This window comes from Phoenix dactylifera, chromosome 8, assembly GCF_009389715.1.
Source record: "Phoenix dactylifera cultivar Barhee BC4 chromosome 8, palm_55x_up_171113_PBpolish2nd_filt_p, whole genome shotgun sequence".
Taxonomy (NCBI): Eukaryota; Viridiplantae; Streptophyta; class Magnoliopsida; order Arecales; family Arecaceae; genus Phoenix; species Phoenix dactylifera.
The window spans coordinates 15,661,216-15,683,117 of record NC_052399.1 but is presented as its reverse complement, the minus strand read 5'-3'; the positions used below and the strand labels follow the sequence as shown (position 1 = coordinate 15,683,117).

At 39.7% G+C, this 21,902-nt stretch overlaps 2 protein-coding genes across 3 annotated transcripts; both read left to right on the top strand.

The window, feature by feature from the left end:
• The first annotated feature begins 2,472 nt into the window (after window positions 1-2,472).
• LOC103702465 (auxin response factor 3-like) lies at window positions 2,473-16,451 on the top strand. Of its 2 annotated transcripts, none has more exons than XR_603311.4 (12): window positions 2,473-3,773; window positions 3,879-3,935; window positions 4,411-4,590; window positions 4,822-4,906; window positions 5,481-5,571; window positions 5,656-5,814; window positions 10,976-11,095; window positions 11,174-11,249; window positions 14,572-14,728; window positions 14,815-15,692; window positions 15,798-15,963; window positions 16,055-16,451. XR_603311.4 is itself a non-coding variant. In XM_008784904.4 (12 exons), the coding sequence occupies exons 1-12, from the start codon at window positions 3,408-3,410 to the stop codon at window positions 16,125-16,127; spliced, it is 2,433 nt and encodes an 810-aa protein (XP_008783126.1). In that variant the 5' UTR covers window positions 2,473-3,407; the 3' UTR covers window positions 16,128-16,451. The 2 variants fall into 2 exon arrangements, 1 of the variants encoding a protein (XP_008783126.1); XM_008784904.4 differs by having other exon boundaries at window positions 15,773-15,963.
• A 1,263-nt stretch (window positions 16,452-17,714) lies between these two features.
• Window positions 17,715-19,098, top strand: LOC103702463. The gene is made up of 2 exons (XM_008784903.4): window positions 17,715-18,350; window positions 18,544-19,098. Exons 1-2 carry the CDS (start codon window positions 17,823-17,825, stop codon window positions 18,985-18,987), a joined length of 972 nt encoding a protein of 323 aa, XP_008783125.3. The 5' UTR covers window positions 17,715-17,822; the 3' UTR covers window positions 18,988-19,098.
• The last annotated feature ends 2,804 nt before the right edge of the window (window positions 19,099-21,902 follow it).

The following is a 21,902-nucleotide window of genomic DNA, read 5'->3' as shown; positions in this document are numbered from 1 at the left end:
TCAGTTAAAATTATATCAAAGAATTTTAGATTAGGAGGATAAGAGAAGAGGGCGTGCATTCGCAGAGATAAACATTGAAAATCTATATTAAATTTTATTAATTTTGAAATCGACCTCAAATTGTTTCTCTATCAACCCACACAATGCATCCATTTTAAAGTATTTACGAAATCCAAGGGCCCCCCATTGCTATGAGACCAGATGGTCTTTCGCCTCAAAGGCCTTTTCCAAACCCTTTGATCCGTTGCAAGGTGGAAGTTAAGATTCACCTAATATTTTCTGAGGTGAAGATTCACCTAATATGTATGATAGATTTTCAATTCGAAAATAATTAGCCATCAGCTTATCAAGTAATGTACTAAAAGAATCACAAGAAAGTTGCTTCCCAAGCTTGATATCTGCCATTTAGAACAAGCAAGTCCAAATCAGCAACTCACAACAAACTTAAACTGTATCTCAATAGTCAATAGATAAGCTTGATTCTACAATAAGGCCTTAAAAAGTAAGAGTTCTACTCCAAGCAGGACAAAAGAACATGATCTAAATCATATAGGGGAAGAAAGTGAAAGCAGAAGAGAATTAATTGCTTGTAGATATACATATACAACATTTATAAATAGAAGAAAGTTTTAATCAAATTGTATTTTATGAGCTTATAAAAGAATGACCTTTTATTACAAATCATAAAAAGGGTGATAACTTGGTGAAGCGATGGCGAACGACGAGTTTTAGGGTAGGAGATGGAGTGAATGATTTTTTTTGTATGCCTTCATTAATATTCTCGTATTCTTCTTGGATTCTATTTATTATCAATATTCCCATATATCTTCTAGTCCTCTCTTATTTTAATTTTTTTTTGAAAGTTTTTTTAATTAAAGTTCTATTTATTACTCTAAATAGATATACTTTCAATCTATGCGGTATAGAGAACGATAGTGTTTGGAGCTTCTTAATTTTTCCAAAATACTTATACATAGAATTTTCAAAAAGATGATTAATAGGTAGTTTCATCTTCAGAATTTTTTGCTAAATAAATAGCATGTTTTTAAAAAATTTTAGAAGTCTTTCAATAAAAATTCTATTATTATATTAAATAGATATTTTTTCAATCTTTGAGGTATAGAAGACAAATATATTTGAAACTTTTTAACTTTGCTAACACTCATATGAAATTTTCTAGTAAAATATTAATATATGTGGTTTTATTTTAAGAATTCTTTACTATATAGGAGTTAGACTTTTATTATGTATACTCGACAATTTCTATAAAAAAGCCAATTTTTTATATATATTATATATATATTTATTTAACTCTCTCTCTCTCTCTTTCTATCTATCTATCTATCCATCTTTCTAATAAGTCCTAGCACACTAAAAGGAAAGTTATATTACTGGTAATCACGACGTACATGTATAAGCTCTTCCATTAGCTTCGTAGTCGCGCCTTCTCATTGAAAAGCAATTGACATCGTGTTCTACGGCCATGTTTGGCCTCTTCTCTAAGACCATCTCCTCAATTTCTGGAGCAACAAAATGTTAAAGAACTCCGCTCAACTACTCCTCTTAACGCTCCACGTTTTGGAGATCGAACTGCTGAATCCGAAGCCTATTGCTGTCTTGATATCATAAACTTGGGGCAGCGGCTGGCGAGGGAGTGGAGTGCGAGAATTCGTGGTTATTTAGTGCAGACAAACCCACACTTTTCCTTAAATACAGGAAAAACGGAAGAAAGGATTTTTCCAACATGCTTCTTTTCGGTTCTCCCAAACTTACATGAAAAGATCGGAATGGGCCTAGCTGTCTTTGGCTCTCCATCCTTTGCTCCAAGTCATATTGCTATTTGACAGGATGCTCCATTCACGGAGCTTGCAGCCCTGCACCATGACACATCCCCCATATGCGCCCAAGAGGCAGCAATGACCAAGTTCTTGAATTACTGAAAACCCAAGGAGGCCAACCCGGGATTTCAGAATTGGATGACTAGCTTAGCCCCAAAACAAAGACATCTATTATCTCATGGTAAACCTAACACCCAACTACAGGAGTTGAGATCCAAAATTACCAATTAAACATTTAAAATTTAAAAATATCTCCAAAAATTTAACCTTTCTTGGTGAGGATGGAGGTAGGCTTTAATATTTTGCAGAATGTAACCTCCTAAAACTCTCCCAAGTCCGAAGCAACAAACCGCAATCAATTAACCTGCGATCGTGAAGGGAACCTCGGCAACACGCCGAGAAAGCCTACGAGCCTACAAGGGACGCCCTACTCCGACCCTCACGAGCACTGCTGGCCTCCAGGGCACGACCGTAATTTCCTGCCCCTCTCCGTACAATCCAAACATATCCATGCCGCCATGCCATGCCATGCCATGCCATGCCATGCCATGATGAACACAGGCAATGGCGAGACACGGCATCCGGAAAAAAAGCAGAACGGCTTCACGTCTTGTCATCTGTACTCCATTAAATAATCCCGCATCACAGGTTTACAGTACGCACTACACAAAAGCACCCGCACAAATACAAAATTAAACAGAAGTAAAGAGCCCCAGCAACAGCAGCAGGAGGGTACGGCGACAGCAGCAGGCCACTGCAGCACCAGCAGAGACTCACCAATGAGAATAAGAGAGAGAGAGAGAGAGCGAGCGAGCGAGCGAGAAAGTGGGGTTCCATCGCCTAACCCAACCCATCTCAACCCGCTTCTCTTTCCCTCATTCTAATCTCATTTGCTGATTCCCATTATAATCCCTTGAAAGCCCTGCAGCAAGGGCAGCATGCCATCATCGAACCAGAGACAGCAGCTCCGAAGAGGGAAATAGAGAGATTAAAATAGAAAAGAGACAGAGACTGGAATGCAAGACTGATGTACAGAAGGACACGGGGAGAGAGAGGGGAAGAGAGAGAGGAATGCCAGAAAGATGGAAAGAGGAGGGGGGGGGGGGGGGGGGGGGGCAATGGTGAGATAGTACGGAACGGGCATTGTTAGCTGGTCGCTTTTGACCCCCCCCGCTTTTGGCAAAGCTGATGTTATTATAGGAGGAGGCCGAACAAGACACAGGGATAGACACAGGGAGAGAGGAAGCCAAGGGGTGGGAGGCGGGAGAGAGAGAGAGAGAGAGTGCGTATTAAAAAAAAGAAAGAAAAGGAAAGAAAAGAGAAGTTCTAAGCTCTTAGCCTGGGCTACTCCGCCTTCCTCTGTAGTCTCTTGCTGTCCCTCCACGCGAGCAAGACGATGAAGGTGCATCGCTCCATCCACGCAGCATTGCTTGCTCCGCCGAAGTTCTTCTTTTAGTCCCACACCGGAGACCCCACCCGTTCTCTCCCCTTTTCTTTATCTACTGCACCTTTGGGCTTCTCCGTTCTTCTTTCTGCTTCTCTTTGGCGTGGGGTGTTGGGAGGGAGAGGATGGGGATCGATCTGAACACGATCGAGGAGGAGGAGGAGGAGGAGGCGGCGGAGCACCCGACCTCACTCCAGCCACCGCAAACCCACCACCACCACCGGCGGCAGCCCCCTCATCCTCCGCCCCCGGCTGCGGCGTCGGGCGGAGTAGTAGGGGGTTCTTCTTCTTCTGGGGCCTCGCCGCCGGTGTGCCTGGAGCTCTGGCACGCCTGCGCGGGGCCGTTGATATCCTTGCCGGGGAAGGGGAGAGTGGTGGTGTACTTGCCGCAGGGGCATCTCGAGCAGCTTGGAGACGGCGGCGGAGTTGGGCTCCTCCGTTACGATGTGCCTCCCCACGTCTTCTGCCGCGTCCTCGATGTCAAGCTTCGCGTCGGTTTCTTTCTATTTTATTTCTTTCTCCCATTCTTAGGGTTTGGGAAGCCTTGTGTTGGGCGTTCTTTCCTAAATGTCATTTTTTTTAATTAAAAAATTCAGGCAGAGGAGGCTACAGATGAAGTCTACGTGCAGCTATCCCTCGTTGCTGAAAGCGAGGTTAGGATACTTCCTAGAGATGTTAAAATCCACTTCCCCCCTTTCCTTCCAAATATTTTCGTTTTTCTGAATAAATGCAGGCGATCTTTTATGGAAAGATCAAATTTTGACGCTTTTTATCCTTTTTTTGGTAAATTCGGATTTATTATACCGTTCTACAATAATATTTTTGGTCCTGTTTTGTATCCTGTTTTCAACTACTGAAATGTTTGAGTAACTTTCCATTTTTTTTATATAAATATTGGTTTTATTGTTTATAAACTTGGAACTTGAAATCCATGCTGATGTTTGTGTACAATAAGATTTATTATTGGTTCCACGATGCAATTGGAAATGATTCTTATTTGTGAAAAAAATGAAGCTTTTCTCCAACGTTCTTTTCTGATAATGGTATAGAAGATGTAGAAATGGGTTTCATTGCTGCAGTCCACTTCAGTGTCTTTTTCTTATTTTAGAAAGATACAACTTGGTTCAGGAAGTTGAGCGGCAGTTGCAAGAAGGTGAGGTTGAAGGAGACGAGGAAATGGAGGTTGATGGGGCAAGCAAGACATCGACGCCTCACATGTTCTGCAAGACTCTCACTGCTTCTGACACAAGTACCCATGGTGGATTCTCTGTTCCACGCCGAGCTGCCGAGGACTGTTTCCCTCCCTTGGTAAGTGTGGGGAAATTGTACCTGGTACTCTGTCCATCTGTTGGTAAAAAAAAACATGGAGTCCCTTTTGGGTAAATTAGTACGTCGTTGAAGTTGAAACATGGACAGCCTTGCTCCATGTTTTAGTTTTGTTTTAACTTGTTCTTTTGTAATAAGTTTAATTTTTTGTCCTTCTTGATGTTGAAGAGGTTCATATGTTCTGCCTAATTCTATTTTTCTTTATGTTATTAGGACTATAAGCAGCAGAGGCCTTCACAGGAGCTTGTAGCCAAAGATTTGCATGGCACAGAGTGGCGGTTCCGTCATATCTACAGGGGTATGTTCAGGCAAAGCCATATCAAGTAGTTTACATCCATTATTTGGGAAGAAAATTTATCACTTGTTAAAATAAACTTCATGTTTGTAATTTCCATAATTTTTACCACTGAAAGATGGAAGGAAAAAAGTCCTTGACCATGGTAGTTTCAGTTTCAATTATTTGGCTTGTTTGGCTGCATTAGTTGGTTGTAGATGTTTGATTGACTGCTTTACAAGATATCGTTGTCTTGTTTGGTGGCAAGTATGCATTATAGATCTTTGAACCTTCTAGAACACCTTACATGCAGTTTCTATCATTATATGCAGTTCCCACTTCCCTGTTCGATATATTATATGTTTCACACACTTTAAAAATGATCAATAGAGTGCTGACTATTTTAGATTGTTCTGAAATGGCGATTTGGAAAACTCATGAATTACCAGTTACAATTATCGACCTGTCAAGCATGCTTCCATTAGAAATTTGTGTAGACACTCTTATGTTGTGTTATGAATATGGTGTCATCTGCTTTGTAGAATCAGCTGTGAGATTCAATATTTGCCTGATTATTTGACTGGGCATGATTCTACAGGACAACCACGTAGGCATCTACTCACAACAGGATGGAGTGCATTTGTGAACAAGAAGAAACTTGTCTCAGGAGATGCTGTGCTTTTTCTTCGGTATAGATATTAAGGACTGGTGGAGTGCCGTACGCCTCCATGCCTTTTGTACCTCCTTTTAAATTAGTGTTTCCTTGTTTTTAGGGGTGATGATGGGGATCTCAGGTTGGGCATCCGCAGAGCTGGGCAACTCAAGAGCAGTATTCCTTGTTCAGTATTAAATAGTCAGAACCAGAACACGTTCAGTGCTGTGGCTAATGCAGTTTCCACAAAAAGTGTGTTCCACATTAACTATAACCCAAGGTATGTTGAATATGGAGGAAGTTTTTGCCATGAGGATCTTTGTATGTTTTTCTGTCAGTGCTTCATTATGTGCAAACTGTAAAGTTAAAAATGAAACATGCATTACTGGTAGCATTTACTGATAGTCTGTTTGGTAATAAGTATTTTAGAAACTGAATGCAGCAAACCAAGGTTTGCCATCTTGTTTGGTACCGGTGTGTACTGACCGTACCGTCGCATACCGGTATATGTGGTAGGGGGCGTACCAATTCTCAGTACGTCAAACCAGCTTCCATATCAGATGTACCGATAGTGTAATAGGATGGTATTGGTATGTGGTTTGGTATCGAGATGGTGTACCTTGCAACAAACTCTTCCGGTCCTTATTCCTTGTTAAATTATGAGTGTTATAAATAAGTTAAAATTTTAATTCCAGAACAAATCCATGAACAGAAACTTTGAATTAGCGATATCTTTTAATGTTGGAAATCCACATTTTTATGCTCATCATGTAAATTTATGTAGCTGAGCGTGTGCTTAAAACTCTGAAAGCTGTTCACTTTGTTTGGGAAACCAATTCAAGAAAATGCGTCCAAACTTAATTTTGTTGATGTTGCTTGGGTATGTCTCCAATTGTGGGTATATGCTGAAACTATAAAGGTGAATCTGAGCATGCCAACTAAAATCAAATTGATGCTGACAGGCCTCAAGGCATTTGGGGAAAATGAGAGTGAGTTAGAGGATCCATTAATATAGGAAATTGGAGGCCTATAATGCTTTGTCATGGTAGTGATGAACTTAGTTTCCTATATCAGATCTTCTCTGTTTAAATGGATTGTTTCCAAGTTTACAGGGACTTTGGAGTTTTCACGGTTCTTGAGCTTAAACTGTGATTGAAGGTCTCCATATGTTCCAGTTTTCTTTTAGTATTTCATGACAAGTGCCTCTTTTTTGGATCTTTGCCAGAAATTTTAGAACAAATGTTCAAGAGGGTATACAGTAGGCTGATTGTCAATCATAATATGCTTGCTCCTGCAATAAAGTCTTGTCAACTCGGTACTTCATAGCTGACATAGATGATGGTGATGGTGAGCGTGAGAAATTTTGCTTATTGTATATTTGCTTTAATTCTCATAATCATGCGAAATGCTAGCCTGTTCTGAATCCTCATGTTGAGAACAGTCTTCTATGTTGAACAAACAACATCACGTATCTATTTTATGGTTTATTATAAAAAGTTCTAAAGAAATATCTTTTAGTGTGGCGCCTATTATTATACCAGGTCATAATGTAAGTTTAGCTTCATGTGGGAATGTCATTTACAAGAAGGGTGCCTTTTAGCTCAAGAAATGCATTAATGAAAGAAAGAGAAGCAATTGAGGTAAGTTGAATATGAAGAGTTAAGTAGAGAAGCTTTATAGCAGTCATGCATCGATAGTCATGAATGGGACAAGGGGAATAAAGGGTTTTCCATATGAGGCTACTAAAGCGAGAGACTCTAGATCAAGGTTGGCGGAACCGTTTTGGGCCGCCCGGTTTGGGGCGCTCAGGTCATATCGGTGGTTTACCGGGACGGTTCCAGCAAAGAATCCGAAACACCGCGCTAGAGGAGAAGGGGAAGGAAAGAGAAGAAAAGAGAGAGCAAGTGGGGGAGGGAGGGACAGGGAGAGGGAGGCCGGTGCTGGTGTAGGTGGCAGAGGCCGCAGTTGATCCCCTGTTTCGTTCGAAACAAGAGTCCGGCCGTAAAAAATTTTGCTTGCCGACTTCACTTAAAAATTGCAATTTTTTTTACGTCTGGACCTTTGTTTCGAACGAAACAGGGGTTCGGCTGCAACCTTCGCCACCTGCACCAGTGCTGGCCTCCACCACCCTCCATCGGCCTCTCTCCTTCCCTCCCCCCTCCCTCTCTTTTCCTCTCTCTTACGGTCTCCTGTGTCGGTACAGGCCCGACACTGGACTCGTACCGCCGGGCAACCGGTACAGTATCCGATACCGGCACAACAGACCCTGCTTTAGATACTATGTTAATGTTGGGTTTATGGTGGTAGTGGAGCATTTAGAGAATAAGATGGGGATGAAGGCAAGATATTTTGCTTTAAAGTCTTAGGGTTGAAGTGGCATTATAGGTTTTTGTAATGATTCGAAATAGGAAGAGTAAAGGAGATAAAGATGTTCTGATGTCCTTGCTGTCTTGGATGAAGGTGCCAAAGAGGTTGGTTGATTTTTTAAAAAGAAAATGATTGATATAAGCTAATTAATATAGATCATGTCCCATTTTAGTCATATAGCCCTGATATCGATAGGATCCATTATCTTTATATGTTCTCATTATGATCATCAATTACTCCACCCTAGTTGACCATATTTTGTATCTCAGTATTGAGGCCAGGGGGATCAGAACTTTGCAAGCTCTTCTTTGAGTAGTGGAAGCTCAGTGACATCACCTACATGTTATATAGTTGGTTAGGATTGACAAAAAAGAACATTAACTTGTCTACATTGGGACAAGTCTTCTGTTGGCCCATTGATTTATAATTACTGATCGATGGCTGTAAAGATAGTGGTGTAAACACACATCCATTGTTCAGATGGTATAGGAAACCAGTATTTTTCACAGGGATGAGACAGATTAGGTATGGCGATTCACTATTAAGTGGTATGGAGATTCACTAAAAAATCTGACTTCAGCAGCTAATATCTAGAATATCCAATACAATGTTCCAGCTATCTTCAATGTGTCGGATCTGCTATTTTACTTGATCCAATCATAAATCAAGTATATTTTTACTGCAGATCTCGATCTCTCAAGGCCAAGTTCAAACTATCTGATTGCTAGAAGAATCCAGATTAGTATCCACCGTTAAGTTGTGGAAATCCAAAGGTGGAGTAAATGGCTAATGACCATAACTATGATAATGAGGCGGGATGCCTGAACAGAAGTGAATGGTGTAAGCTACAATTACATTATTCCATTTTAGATTTTTTATGTACTTTCAAATTTATATAGAGGCTGGATATTGGAAAGGTGTGTGGTCTTAGCTAATTTAACACTCTTCAAGCGTAGGATTTTATTTTTTAGTTGTTTTGGAAATACCTTTGATAAGGATAGTCAATATTTAGGTTTATTTGAGGAATACTTTTAGTACATTTGTTTCAAAGGGTTCTATTAAAAGAAAATTCTTAGATTTATTGGGATTGTGTTTTGATGCCATTTTAGTGTCTTTTTTCCTTTTTTTCCAGAAAAAGGGTAAAGCTATGAGATATTCAAAAATTGTAATTCAAGAATCGGGAAAAGATGTGAGGATTCCTTCCTCTTTTCTTCCTCTTCTTCCTTGTCTTCTACCTCACTTTCCATTTTCTCAACCCCCACCCCCAAAAGAAGAAGGGGTTCTATAACCTCATTCTCCTGTCTACACCTAAGGGGAGGGCAATTAAGAAAGTTACTTTAATTAATCGAGTTCATATAGGATAAGCAAGGTAGCTTAGGTCATGGATGTCAATAAACTGTGTGTATAAGGTAATGTATAGAGCCAAGACTAACATTCAATCAATTTGTCCAAACGAAGCATTTTGGGTGATTGAGATGTATTTATTTTGGCTAGTATATTATGTCAAAGGGTATCCCAAATGAATGACATGCATATATTGACTATTAATATATAATATATTGTATCAAATATCTTTGTATTTGTATGAATCCTGTTTTAAACCATTCCTATATTTGGATAAAGGAAGTCATTCAAGGAGCTTTGTTGGTTGTTTTAGCAACATGGTTGTAGTCATGGGAGACGAACAACCAAGCTTGGTAATAGGCTAGCAATTTGTTTGTTTCTGACTTGTTCTTGTATTTCCCAACGTACTTGCCTTTTTCATTAGAACAGTTTAGTGGCCTGAGTATGACATCTTCACTACATGGCTAGTTTCTGTCCTCCCATATAGTGTTGCTTCCAGTGATTGCCAGAGGAGTTGAAGCACATTATCCTGAAACCATACGAGGTTAGAAACCTGCTAAGCCATTAAAGGCTAGAGAAGCTTGTGTTGCAATATGTGACAAAGGTGACCCATCACATAGGAGCCTGAGGAGTGTGGCTGCTTTGACCTAGTTAGTCTTGAGATGATATAGGACAAGGATTTATTCACTGGCAGATTCTGAGAGTGATTGGCAAACAGTACCTTCAGTTGGATGCAGTAATTCGTCTACCAGGTACAAGATAAGTGTATGAGTTGTCAGGTAGTGGGTGACAGCTGTCATACCTCATGAGCCTCTGTATTCATATTCTCAGGCTAAGGTCAATTGCTTTTAAGCCAATTATTTTTGATATGCCCATAATAGCATTTTATGCAGATCCTCTTAACTGACAATTTCTGAAATTATTAGTTAATTATGAGGTTTTAAGTCCCAGTTTGTATCAGCTTATCCCAATCATCCTGGATGAGATTGGCGAGATATAGGACCTAGGACGGGCTTGAGACACTGGTACTTCTAGATGTGGATCATCCTAGTTGTACTAGTTAGTACCTGCTGGTACAATCTGTCTGTTGACCAGCAACAGATGGTACATGCCAATACTAGCTGGGTTGTGTAATAAGTGGTGCTTGAGCCTCTTTTCTTTTCCTTGCTTGCTTGGCACAGGAGAGGTAGAAAGAGAGAAGGGAGAGAATGGAAGAAAGACAAAGAGAGCTTAGATCTAGGTTCTATTGCTCTATCTCCGTCATGGGCTCAAAAACCTACCCTTATCTTCAATTATGACATAAACAAATGTTAAAAATCTTTTAAAAAATCATTAAAAACTACAAATAAGATAAATAACTTTGTCATCCCAGTGAATTATCAGGATGCCAAGTCATCCCGAATTTTTGTATGATAACATCCCTGTACCATTGTAAATGCTACCAGTCCAGGATCGGGATTTGAAACCTCAGATTTCATTAATATGACCAACTAGAATTTAAAAACATAATGGAAAGTTTCATGTTTAACCCTGAAAACATTCTTCACTTTAGAGCAATTCTTCATTCTTTTTTAATAATGTTTTCTGTGGTAATGAATCACAATACTTTGGTGGACACATTGTTCAACTTTAGTGTTGGTACTAAATTGTCATTCTGTAGTTGCTAGCAACAAGTCACTTTTAAGTTCATCTATAGTTTACTTTCTACATTTTAAGTTAAAATCTTGCAGGTCAAGCCAGTCAGAGTTCATCATTCCTTACTGGAAATTCAGAAAGAGCTTTGGTTGTTCGATTTCTATTGGAACAAGGTTTAAAATGAGAATTGAAAGTGAAGATGCTGCAGAGAGAAGGTTTGAAACAAGATAGACTGAACTAAAACATTTTAATTTATTTCTTGAATAAACTTTTTTTTGCACCTTTTTTTGTAGATACACAGGATTGATTGCTGCGATTGGTGACATCGACCCAATTAGATGGCCTGGCTCAAAATGGAGATGTCTTTTGGTATGTCTTTATACTCCATTATAGATGCAATGCTTCATTTACAGTGTATACAAGTGGAAGCCTTCTACATCATGATTTTGCAGTGGAAATTATCCTTTTTAATTCTTATTTCTCACTTCATGGCAGATATAAAAGTATATTACCCAATTACGGTCTTAACAATATGAGATCTAGGAGGAAAAAATTGGGGACAGATGTAAACTTTGTTATCTTTTGCATAAAGTGACTGCCCCAGGACTCGAATCCACACCATTACGCTTGTCAGCCCAAACCTTTTATTATCGTACCAAGCGATGACCCCTTCATAACAGATATCCTCTACCAAACTATCAATTATTCATTTACATAAGAAGGGTGATTTGAACAACTATAGTAATCGAATTTTTGAGCCATTAATGCTGAACAATGAAAGAGATGAAGCTTTGATGGATATAGAAAAGGTGAAACAGAGATCGTTAGATTTGGGAAAAAATGAGATAGCAAATGCTAAAAAAATTTTAGTGGTTGGAAGTTACAATCAGATTCAAGAATTTGGCCTGAAACTGTGCTGATGTATTCTTGATAGGATTCTTATGATGGATTTCTTGGGCTTTGAGTGCATAAATAGGGGTTATTTTTAGTGCAAAGGATATTTTGTGGAACACATTAATCACCGGGTTTGCTGAAAGTTTACAGCAAATCTGAGGTTCTGTTAGTCCTATTAAGGATGAGAAGAAAATAAAAGAGTAGTGCTGGGATTCATGGGAGTGATTAAGGATGAAGTATTACGCTTTGCTAATATTATAATGTGTTAATATGCAAGGAGAGAAGCTTAATAAAACAACAAGAATATATAAAGAGAAAAGTGGATGGGTGCCATCACGTCAACAAATTACTTAGGTGTCACATCTAGGGTTGCTATAGTCAATACATTTGAACATGGTCTACAGTAAAAAAGAGAAAACCTTTGCTTTATTTCTCAAACTCTGATGTATGAATTACAACAGAGTTGTATTCCATATATGGGCCCTCATGGATTCCATGCAGCCTCAGGTGTAGCAAACATGAAAAGAAAAGAATCCATTTCCTTAGACGATATGTAAGGACTCTTATTGTCCTCAAAAAAGAAAAAAACAATCTGTCCTTCCTAAATTTGACACAAGAAAGAAACAAAAAGAAAAAGAAAAAGTCACAAGATAAGTAATTTGAATTCCTATAAAACACCATGTAGAAATGGCATCTAAACTTTTTAAGATGTATGAATTAAAAGAGTTGTATTCCATATCCTTAGACGATATGTAAGGACTCTTATTTTCCTCAAAAAAGAAAACTATCTGTCCTTCCTAAATTCGGCGCAAGAAAGAAACAAACAAAAAAAAAACAAAAAGTCACAATAGTAATTTGGATTCCTATAAAACACCATGTAGAAACGCCATCTAAACTTTTTAAAAGTTAAGAATTTTATAAACCAACCTACACAAAAACTATCCAAAATCAGGACTTAAAAAAACCAACTATAAAATTATTCCAAAAAAAAAAAGAAGTTGACTTGACTGCTCAAAGAATTGCAATTTGCACAAAAGTTTACATTGTGTAAAATTCCCGAGATAAAAATATAAAATTTAAATTGCTGATATACTCCTAGTATAACTTACTGATGAGATCTTAAATAAATCTGACATTTCCAGATCAGCAATATTATGAGGTTAAATGCAGAGGGGCGATGGAACAAAAGTAACATAATTGACAATAGTTTCAAAAAACCAAATTGAATGCAGAAAGGTTAAAAATACTTAACCCCCCAAACCAACAAAATACTTGAACCCCAACAGTCAATAAAATACTTAGAGAATAGATACTTCAGATGGTCCTCATTGGCTTGGTAAAAATCTGCTGTAAAGAACTAAGAGATGTGTTCTATTTGTGTTAAGAACTGTGCATAAGCAATAACCCAAATGGTGAAACACACATATTGGAGTGCTGAGAATGAAATGTAAATGTTGCTATCTAGTTTTGGTGCATTGAACTTCCACCTCTTTCCCTACTCTTGAAACAAAATTTCTATTATTATTGTTATTATTTAAGAAGATATATTATCTAATAGGATACAAACATGGTACATGGAGTTGCTAATTCATTGGAAATGAAAATAGGGCTTAATCACATTTGATGGCTAGAGATAATGACATGGTGGGAGATTTCCTTATCTTGGATATTTCTAAGCTAGGTATTAAAGATTTGTGATATATGAAGAATTGTGGTATTTCAGGGGCCTATTTAATCTAAGCATGCCTTTGCGACTCAAAGGAAAATATTAGGAAATGGCAATATGGCCCACTGCGTTGCGTGGTTCAAATGCCTAGCAATAAAGATGGCACAAGCATGCAAGATATACTATAAGTAGAATATTGAAATGGACATGGTGTAAGCAGAACTAATACAGTGAATAATACAATAATAAGAAGGCATAGGACTTGCACAGAACATGGATAGATTGATAGAGAACTGAATATGTAAGGGTTGTGCAGCACAGATTTGAGGAAGCCCCAGTGAGGGAATGTGCACTGGTCTGTGTTAAAGCATCATGAAAGAGCAAGAATACCTAAGCTAATATGGAATTTAGTTTTGAGAAAGGATTTCCAAGCTTGTAATTGCATCAAATGTACCTCATCAAAGGAATTATCAGTGAAAAAAAGGTCTGTAGTTGCAACTTTAGTTGGGACAAGACCTCATGGGTTTGGATGTACATACATGTTTTTATATTAATGCAGAGATACATTGTGTATAAGTTAAACTACAAGCTAATTTGTTCCAAATCCGATTGACATATATTACCGGCCATCTAGAATGTGATTCCTACATGAAGACAATAATGATTTGTGGGGTGTCTACCAATCCATTAAATGGATAAACTGGTAGTTACTTGTGGACCCATTAATGGAGACAATGAATAGTAGGTGTGGAATGCATGCCAAGTTTATTAGTAGGTATTGCATATCCAGATTCCACATTATTGATAATGATCTACACCTCTTAAAGCATGTAGACAAAAATTCAGTTAGTTTGGATATTGGTGAAAACATAAATTAGTTAGAATCATTTTGTCTTGCCAATATAAACAGTATACCTCTTTGCCAATTTGGTGTGCCATACCCACTGATACTCCTGAATCCTCTTATTGGAGTTTTGAGTATCGATATCTTGTAGAACTGCTTGACATTGATGCACATATGAAAGTATCCATCAATTTCCATCTCGAACTACATATTTTCACTCTATTAGCTTCTGATATATACTTTTTCACTTGAGGAGCTGCACTCTATTATTCTGCTTGTTTGGCTAGGTGAGGTGGGATGATGACGCCAGTAGGCAAAACAGGATATCTCCCTGGGAGATTGAACCTACTGCCTCAGTTTCACCTTCTAATGGTGTGTCTCCACCTGGCTCAAAGAGAACCAGAATTTGGCATAACTCAGTCAGTCCAGATTTTTCACTTCCGAGTAAGTTCTTGTTGTATAGTGGAAGCTCTTCCCGTGGACAACTTCTTATCGTTGTATAACATTCGATGGTATATCTTTTCCTGCAGATGGAAGTGGGTATTCAGACTTAGAGGAGCCTGCCAGGTTCCACAAGGTCTTGCAAGGTCAAGAAATTATGGGTTTGAAAACTCCTTATTATTGTAATGACTTAATGAAGTCTCAGATATCCGAAGTAAGAAATCATCAGCTGTCTGAAATTAAAAGATGCATCGCTGATGCAAGCAGCTGCATGCTAGCCGGTTCAGGAAATGGTTTCAGGATTCCAGTTGGCAATTCTGATTTTCCCTACAAGAGCTTTGGAGAATCTGTTAGATTCCATAAGGTCTTGCAAGGTCAAGAAATAGTTTCATCAATTCCGGCATATCAAAGAGCTCCGGCTGATGCCCATATTGAAAATGGTGGATTAAGAGTCTTCAGCCAAGCACCCAGTGCTGGAAGTAGATGGCCTGCATCATTTCAGGAATTCAACAATTTTGGGACGTCATCTACTACATCGTCAGCTCAAGTTTCTTCTCCATCATCTGTGCTAATGTTTCAGCAAGCAAGTTCGCAGCTTCCAGGTCCCAATTTGGTGTACGCCGTTAACAACCATGACAACGGAGAGAGAAGCAATTTATCTGGTTTGTCTGACGCAGGGAAAAAGGCATCCTTGACATGCCCACCCTGTCACATGGGATGCGATTGCATTAAAGAGCATTTTGGAGTAGAGGAAGTTCTTACTTCTGATCATTCCAACAGAAACATACTCCCTAGCAGCAGAAAGAGCTGTAGACTATTTGGTTTCCCTTTGACTGAGGTGAATCCTGTAGCAAATGGAGTGGATGGTACTCCAATGGCAGCTTCGTCATTAAGGAATTTTGAAACATCTTTCGCACCATTAAAGCCGCAAACACCAGCTAAATTGGATGGGCCTAGTTGCACGAAAGTAAGCTCTCCTTATGTTCTGGGTTCTACACCACTCTACAGTACGTTGCTCTTTGGTTTGTTTTAAGATTAATATTGCAGGTTTACAAGCTTGGGAGTGTTACAGGCCGGGCTATTGAGCTCTCGAAGCTTGGTGGATATGATGATCTGATGTGCGAGCTGGAGCAGCTGTTTGATATGAAGGGGCTTCTGAATGATCCACAGAAAGGATGGCAAGTATTATATACTGCTGCTGCGGATGACATGATGCGTTTAGGTGATGTTCCTTGGCAGTTAAGTGTTGCTTTAACAATCAACTTATCAGCTATATAATACCTGTAAAATGTAATGTATATTAAATTTAATATTTTACTTGTTCTGCAGAAAATTTCGTAATATTGCATCCAGAATTTTGGTATACACTCGTGGTAAGGTGGGAGTGGTGGCATGTCGCTGATGCATGCAGTTGCTCTGCTGGACCTTTTTCTGTTGCCGAGCCTCTTCATTTATTTTATGTTTATGCATCAAGAATTCACTAACAGGGAGATGAATCCAGTATTGGATGTGGAATTAAATTATCCTTTTTCTGTAGTTTAATGCTCTTCGTGAGCTTCGTGATATCCTGGGTTATATACTGGAATATAAACCTTTTATTCCTGCCACTGGAATGCTGTATTTATGTTTGCTCAAGGAGCATACTTTCCGTTGACACCTATGGCTATGTGATGGTTGCACGTCTACAGACTGATGATTTAATTAGATACATGTTTTTTTTTTTAAATGACGTATAGCTTATTTCACTTTGGATGTTGGCCAGAATTGCATTGCATGCATGGGGCATTTGGCTTTACTGGCCCCAATGTTTTTTTTTTTTTTTTCCGTCTTCGCGGTCGTGACCCCAAAACAGAAGCGATAAAGATAGACCCTATTGCAGCCTTGGGAGTTGAGCAGGACCATTCTTCGAGCAACCATCAGTCAAGCCGCTTGGCTCGCCTCGCGAAAAGCGTGGGGGGCTTCAATTCCCGGAGCTCAACTGTTGAAGACAGGACCTGATGGATGATATCAGTGAGAGAGGTTTACTTGTTTCTTCCAACTCATTTGTCCATGCTTAATTTGTTAATTTTTTTACATATATTTTCATAAGTTTAACTGAAAAGGCCACCCCACTCAGCCTTACTTGCATCCGCTCTGGCCAAAAGAAAAAAAAGAGTTTTTTTTTTTTCTTTTCGCCCCCTCTGGTCTGGGAAAATAACAATTTGGAGAGAGCTAGAGGTATTAATAGCTCTGGCAGCTAACCATTGGAACTTATCGGACCATTGCTCTGCCCGGTGTATTGGTGAGTACCAGTGCGAGGTACGGGAAGCTCCATACCGGATCGAATCCCAATCCCAGAAAGCAGCCACCGCTCTCATTATTGCTCCCCGGAAAAATGAATCACTCCATGATTGCCTCCGCGAGTTGCATCCCCCATGTGACCTTGTCGGTCCGCACCTCCTTGTTCTGGGGCCCACTCAGATGTTCCCAGCGGAACCCCCTCTCTCTCTCTCTCTCTCTCCTCTCTTCCGACAGGGACCGGTCCACCCCCTCCCCCCGGCCCACTCGAACCGGAGTCCACGATGGCGGTCGGGACTAGGAACGGATAGGGCTCGCCTCCCAGTCGTACGTTACTATCTTGGATGCCCACGGCTAGGATGAAACATCCTGCTTCCATCAATTATATCCTAACACGTAGCCAATTCACAATGATCCAGTTTAGATGGAAGAATAGTTATCCCTGAGATAGGGATAGTGATCCTGATCCATTGTCCTGGATAAACTGGTCGTTTGCTTGGTTGAACGCGTTTGGCATAAACGACAGATCTACTCTTAGGAAATATACTGTTATTGCTATAAGACGGCCGGTCGGATGGTAGGTCCAAATATCCGCTTTGAATGGTGGCTTGATGTGTGTGCATTATATGCTCACCAAACATCGACGCTGTGCAATTAGAAAATGCCAGCTGCGAAGGTGGCCAGGCATCTCTCGGACTTGGTTTACTCGGTGGACTGGAAGTGGTTATCCTTGTGTACGTGGATGTGTCGCCCAAACACCGAATCTCTCTCGGCTCTTGCGTTGCACAACTAACGGTAGAAAAAGAAGGGGAAAGGGCAAATGCCACTCGCGGCCCAGCCAAAAGGTTCCTCATGCCCCTTCTCCTCCCTCTCTTCTTCCGCTTTTTTGTTCTCTCTCTCTCTCCCCGTAGCTAAAAGGATGAGTCTTGATTTAGAGGAGGAAACTCCAAGTGAGTCTTCTACATCTGTAGCCAAGGATGGCAGACTGGTTCCCATGGACCTTTTGGACGAGTACTGGTTCTTCCACAACGCCCTCAATACAAGAAGGCTCCCTCCAAGGTCCCCACCTTCTCCAAACAAAGGCAAGGAATCGCGTGTAGGGGCTTCAATTCAGCAACAAGCGAGGCTGGTCTCCACGCCCGAGAAGCCCTCGGAGGACAACCGGATTGCCCCTCGTCGCTTGCTTCCAACTCCGTCGCCGCCTCCGCCGCCGCCGCCTCGCGTCGGACCGGACGAGGCTGGCCGAGAAGATGCGGCAGTCCCTTCCGAGTCGAGCAAATATCCCAAGCTGCGTCACTCTCTCAGTTCTTTGGATGACCGTCGCCGCCCACAGTACTCCTCTTCCAAGGTAAAAGAACAAGCTTCACCTTTATGCCTTGAACTCTATTTTGTCTGGTTGGTGCTTGGCATGGAATCTGATGCTTCCTTTTTGACATCGCGTCGCGACACATAATCCATATTTAACAAACAAGCTATATGTATATTAAGACATAATTAAATTGTTCTCCCTAAACTTCCAATTAATGTTTGATTGTTTCCAGAGAATGATGACACCTATTCCAAGCATTTCGAGACGCCGACCGCCACGAGACATCCGGGTTGAAGGGATCATCAGCAAGTATTGTGCCGACCAGCATTACCTAATCCAAGAAGCAAACCATAGGAAAGCATTCCAAGAGAGGAAGTGGAAGAGCCTAAGCGATCTTGAATTCATCGAGGTGCAAGGATTCAAGGACTTGGGCTTTGTGTTCGACGAGCAAGGGTCGAGCGCCAGCCTAGCAAATGTGATCCCTGGCCTTCGCGGCAGGAAGGCCGGCGAAGGCGACGACAAGGTGAGGAGACCGTATCTTTCGGAGGCATGGTTCGTACAAGGATCCGCCCCTCCCATGATCCAATGGGTGGATAAGAGATCGGCGGCAGACATTAAGGAGCAGCTGAGGTTTTGGGCCAGGGCCGTGGCGTGCAACGTCTGGCAGGAATCCTAGCACCATTTCCACAAGACGCATCCATCCAGCTGTAATCCATCCTCACTTGTAATCAAACAGTTTGTTTACTTTTCTGAACTGTCCTCTAAGAATAGAGTTATACCCTCTCAATGGCCATCCCTATATATAAAACACCCGGAGGCCGGAGCTCGACGCACTAAAGCCAGGCTTGGCGTTCGAGAAACAGCAAATTTTATGAAATTGGTTGTAGGATGCTACGTGATATAGTGTGATAGGCTTAAACATGAGTTAACTGATCAGGTCAAGATTAGACATATGAATTCATTTTAACTTTTGGATAGAAATTACAAGGATAAAACTCCGTTCTAACCCTCCTTTTCTTTCATACAACACTTGGAGAGGCTATTTTCAACCAAAGCAGGTACAATGCTGCATATGCTAAATCACAATAAGGGTTATTTAACGCTAGAGACTAAATTGAAATGTTCAAGGAGATAATCGATATTGGACCAGGTAATCTTCATGCATGGAAGCTCTATACTGAACACCTAATTTAGATTTTTGTAGCATTCCAATGTAGACTTATTTGCTTAGTATGGGAGTGTGGATATGCTTTAGCAGAGAGCTAGCATGATTTCTCATCGGATATAGATATGATAAACTTGTGACCCACGTAGAAATTTCATGTTAGTGCCCCCCCCCCCCCCCCCAGTGTAGTTTTCCATCAGAATTAGCGAAGCAAAATGTTCTACACGTACAATCTGTCTCATTTAATTATCATGGTATTCGATTAAGTAGCTGAAGTAGTCATCATTTTGTGAGAAAGCTGGCATCCACGAGTTAGGTAGTTCACTTATTTTACCCAAATTATACGGTCACTGGTTAATACTTGAGTGAAGGTCATTGCAGCCACTGGTGAGGACGCTCAACTGGATTTGCTCCACTGTCACCGTACATTAGCTGTAAAAGCTCAGAAAGAAACCGCTCCATTCAAATCACGGTTCTTGCTGACGCCTAGCATCGTAACCTGCAACAATACCAAACAAGTTTATAAGCGGTTATGCGAACTCCAATCTTACGGACGTATGAAGTCTCAATGTATGTGCATGTCAAGCTTTTGGTAATACCCAAGTGGGGACCGTTGGATGTGGTGATATCAGAGTTATTGCAGGTGGTCGTGATTTTTCATTCTAATTATAATAGAATTACTAATATAATTTGATGAATACACTTGTAATTTTGGGTCTTGAGATTCTTTTAATTATTTTTTCCGTCTGCAGATTGGCTAGTCTCTCATGTGGCTAACTACTTCGAGGATACCATTTGGATAGAAGAAATGGGGTTACCTCTCATTACCTAGGGATATCCGGGCTATGATCTATAGCGTGTTGGTAAGCATGTCTTTAGAGAGGCTAACGGGCAATGGTTTGGGTGGTCTTTCATGTGGCTAACCACTTCGAGGATATTTTTTGGATGAGAGAAACGAGTTTATCCGGTGCAGTCTAGGAGTTATTATTTTTCTATTTTTTTTGGATACATTTGTACTCGTATTATATGATACATCCGCTTTAGCAAAAAAAAAAAAAAAATCTTATATTTAGAATTTATGATAATCGAAAGGATGAAAAATGTGCAGTTTGTGAAACTAAAAAACAAAAACAAGGAATTCGAAACCTATTGGAAGATCGATGATGTTTGTTTCTTTTCTAGGTCAAAAAGACCAATTAGAAAGATTATCAAAACTTTCTTTTACGTGTTTGATTAGTGAAATTTGTATCTAAGCAGATCAGATTTTAAAAATAATATTTTACTTTAGTCATTATTTTATATATATCTTAATCTGGCTCCCATGTCATGTTCATGCAACGAAGTACGAGGGGCTATTCCCCAATCTTTACCCCAAACACACACCAACCTCATATGGGACGAAGCCCGGGCCCTCGGTAGACAAAGCTAATGCTTGTAAAACCAATGGGGGCCGGAGTGAGCCGATGCCTTGCAGAACCGAACCCTTGTCCCTTGTGCCGACGGTCTGTCCCATCCAAATAAAAATTGCTGGGTTGTCCATAAAATATTGGTTGTGCTAAGGTGCCCCACCAGTTACATTTAAAGTGATTTAATTTTAATCGGATAGATTCAAGATTGTATCCAAATGGTTTGTATTTCTAGGATTCCTATATGGTGAATTTTGAACTATTTTTTATGTTATCAATACCTGTATTAGATGTGTTTTAATTCTTCTAAACTTTCAATTGAATGAGTTGAAGAAAAAAAGTTGAGCTAAGGAGGAAATCAACCTAGCCAGCTAAGGTCTTGTTTAGGAAAATCCAGGATACTTCACAGAGAGAAAGAGGAGAGTGGGGTTGTGTCGAGCGGATGAGGGAGAGAGAGACAGAGAGAAAGGCAGGGATTATAGAGTTTTTGGGATTTTTGCTATATATATATATATATATATATATATATATTAGAAATTATTATTTGCAGAAATAAATTCATCATCTACTTACAGCAAAACTCATTTTGTTAGTTTTTTCGCTTATGTTGTTAAAAGGTATCCATTATAAATGTAAAATAACACTATTAACCTTTTGCATTAATACCTTGAAAACAATTAACATTTAATTTGTATTATAAGTAGTTATTTTTGTATAATTTTGTAAGAGTATTAATGCAGAAAGATAATAGAGTTACTTTACCTCTAAAATGAGTACTTCTTAACACCATCAGCCAAAAATTTATCAAAATATGTGTTGCTACAAAAATAGGATGAATTAAAAATGTATATGCAAATAGTAATTTTGGAGTGGTAAATATGTAATTCCAAGGGTACGCATAAAATCTTTTTCATGGATTACAAGCTCAGTCGTAACATTATGGTTCTTAGACATTTTTTTTATTTTATTTTATAAGGCAGGTGTCATTGATTATTACTAATCTTTGTTCTTACTTTTCTC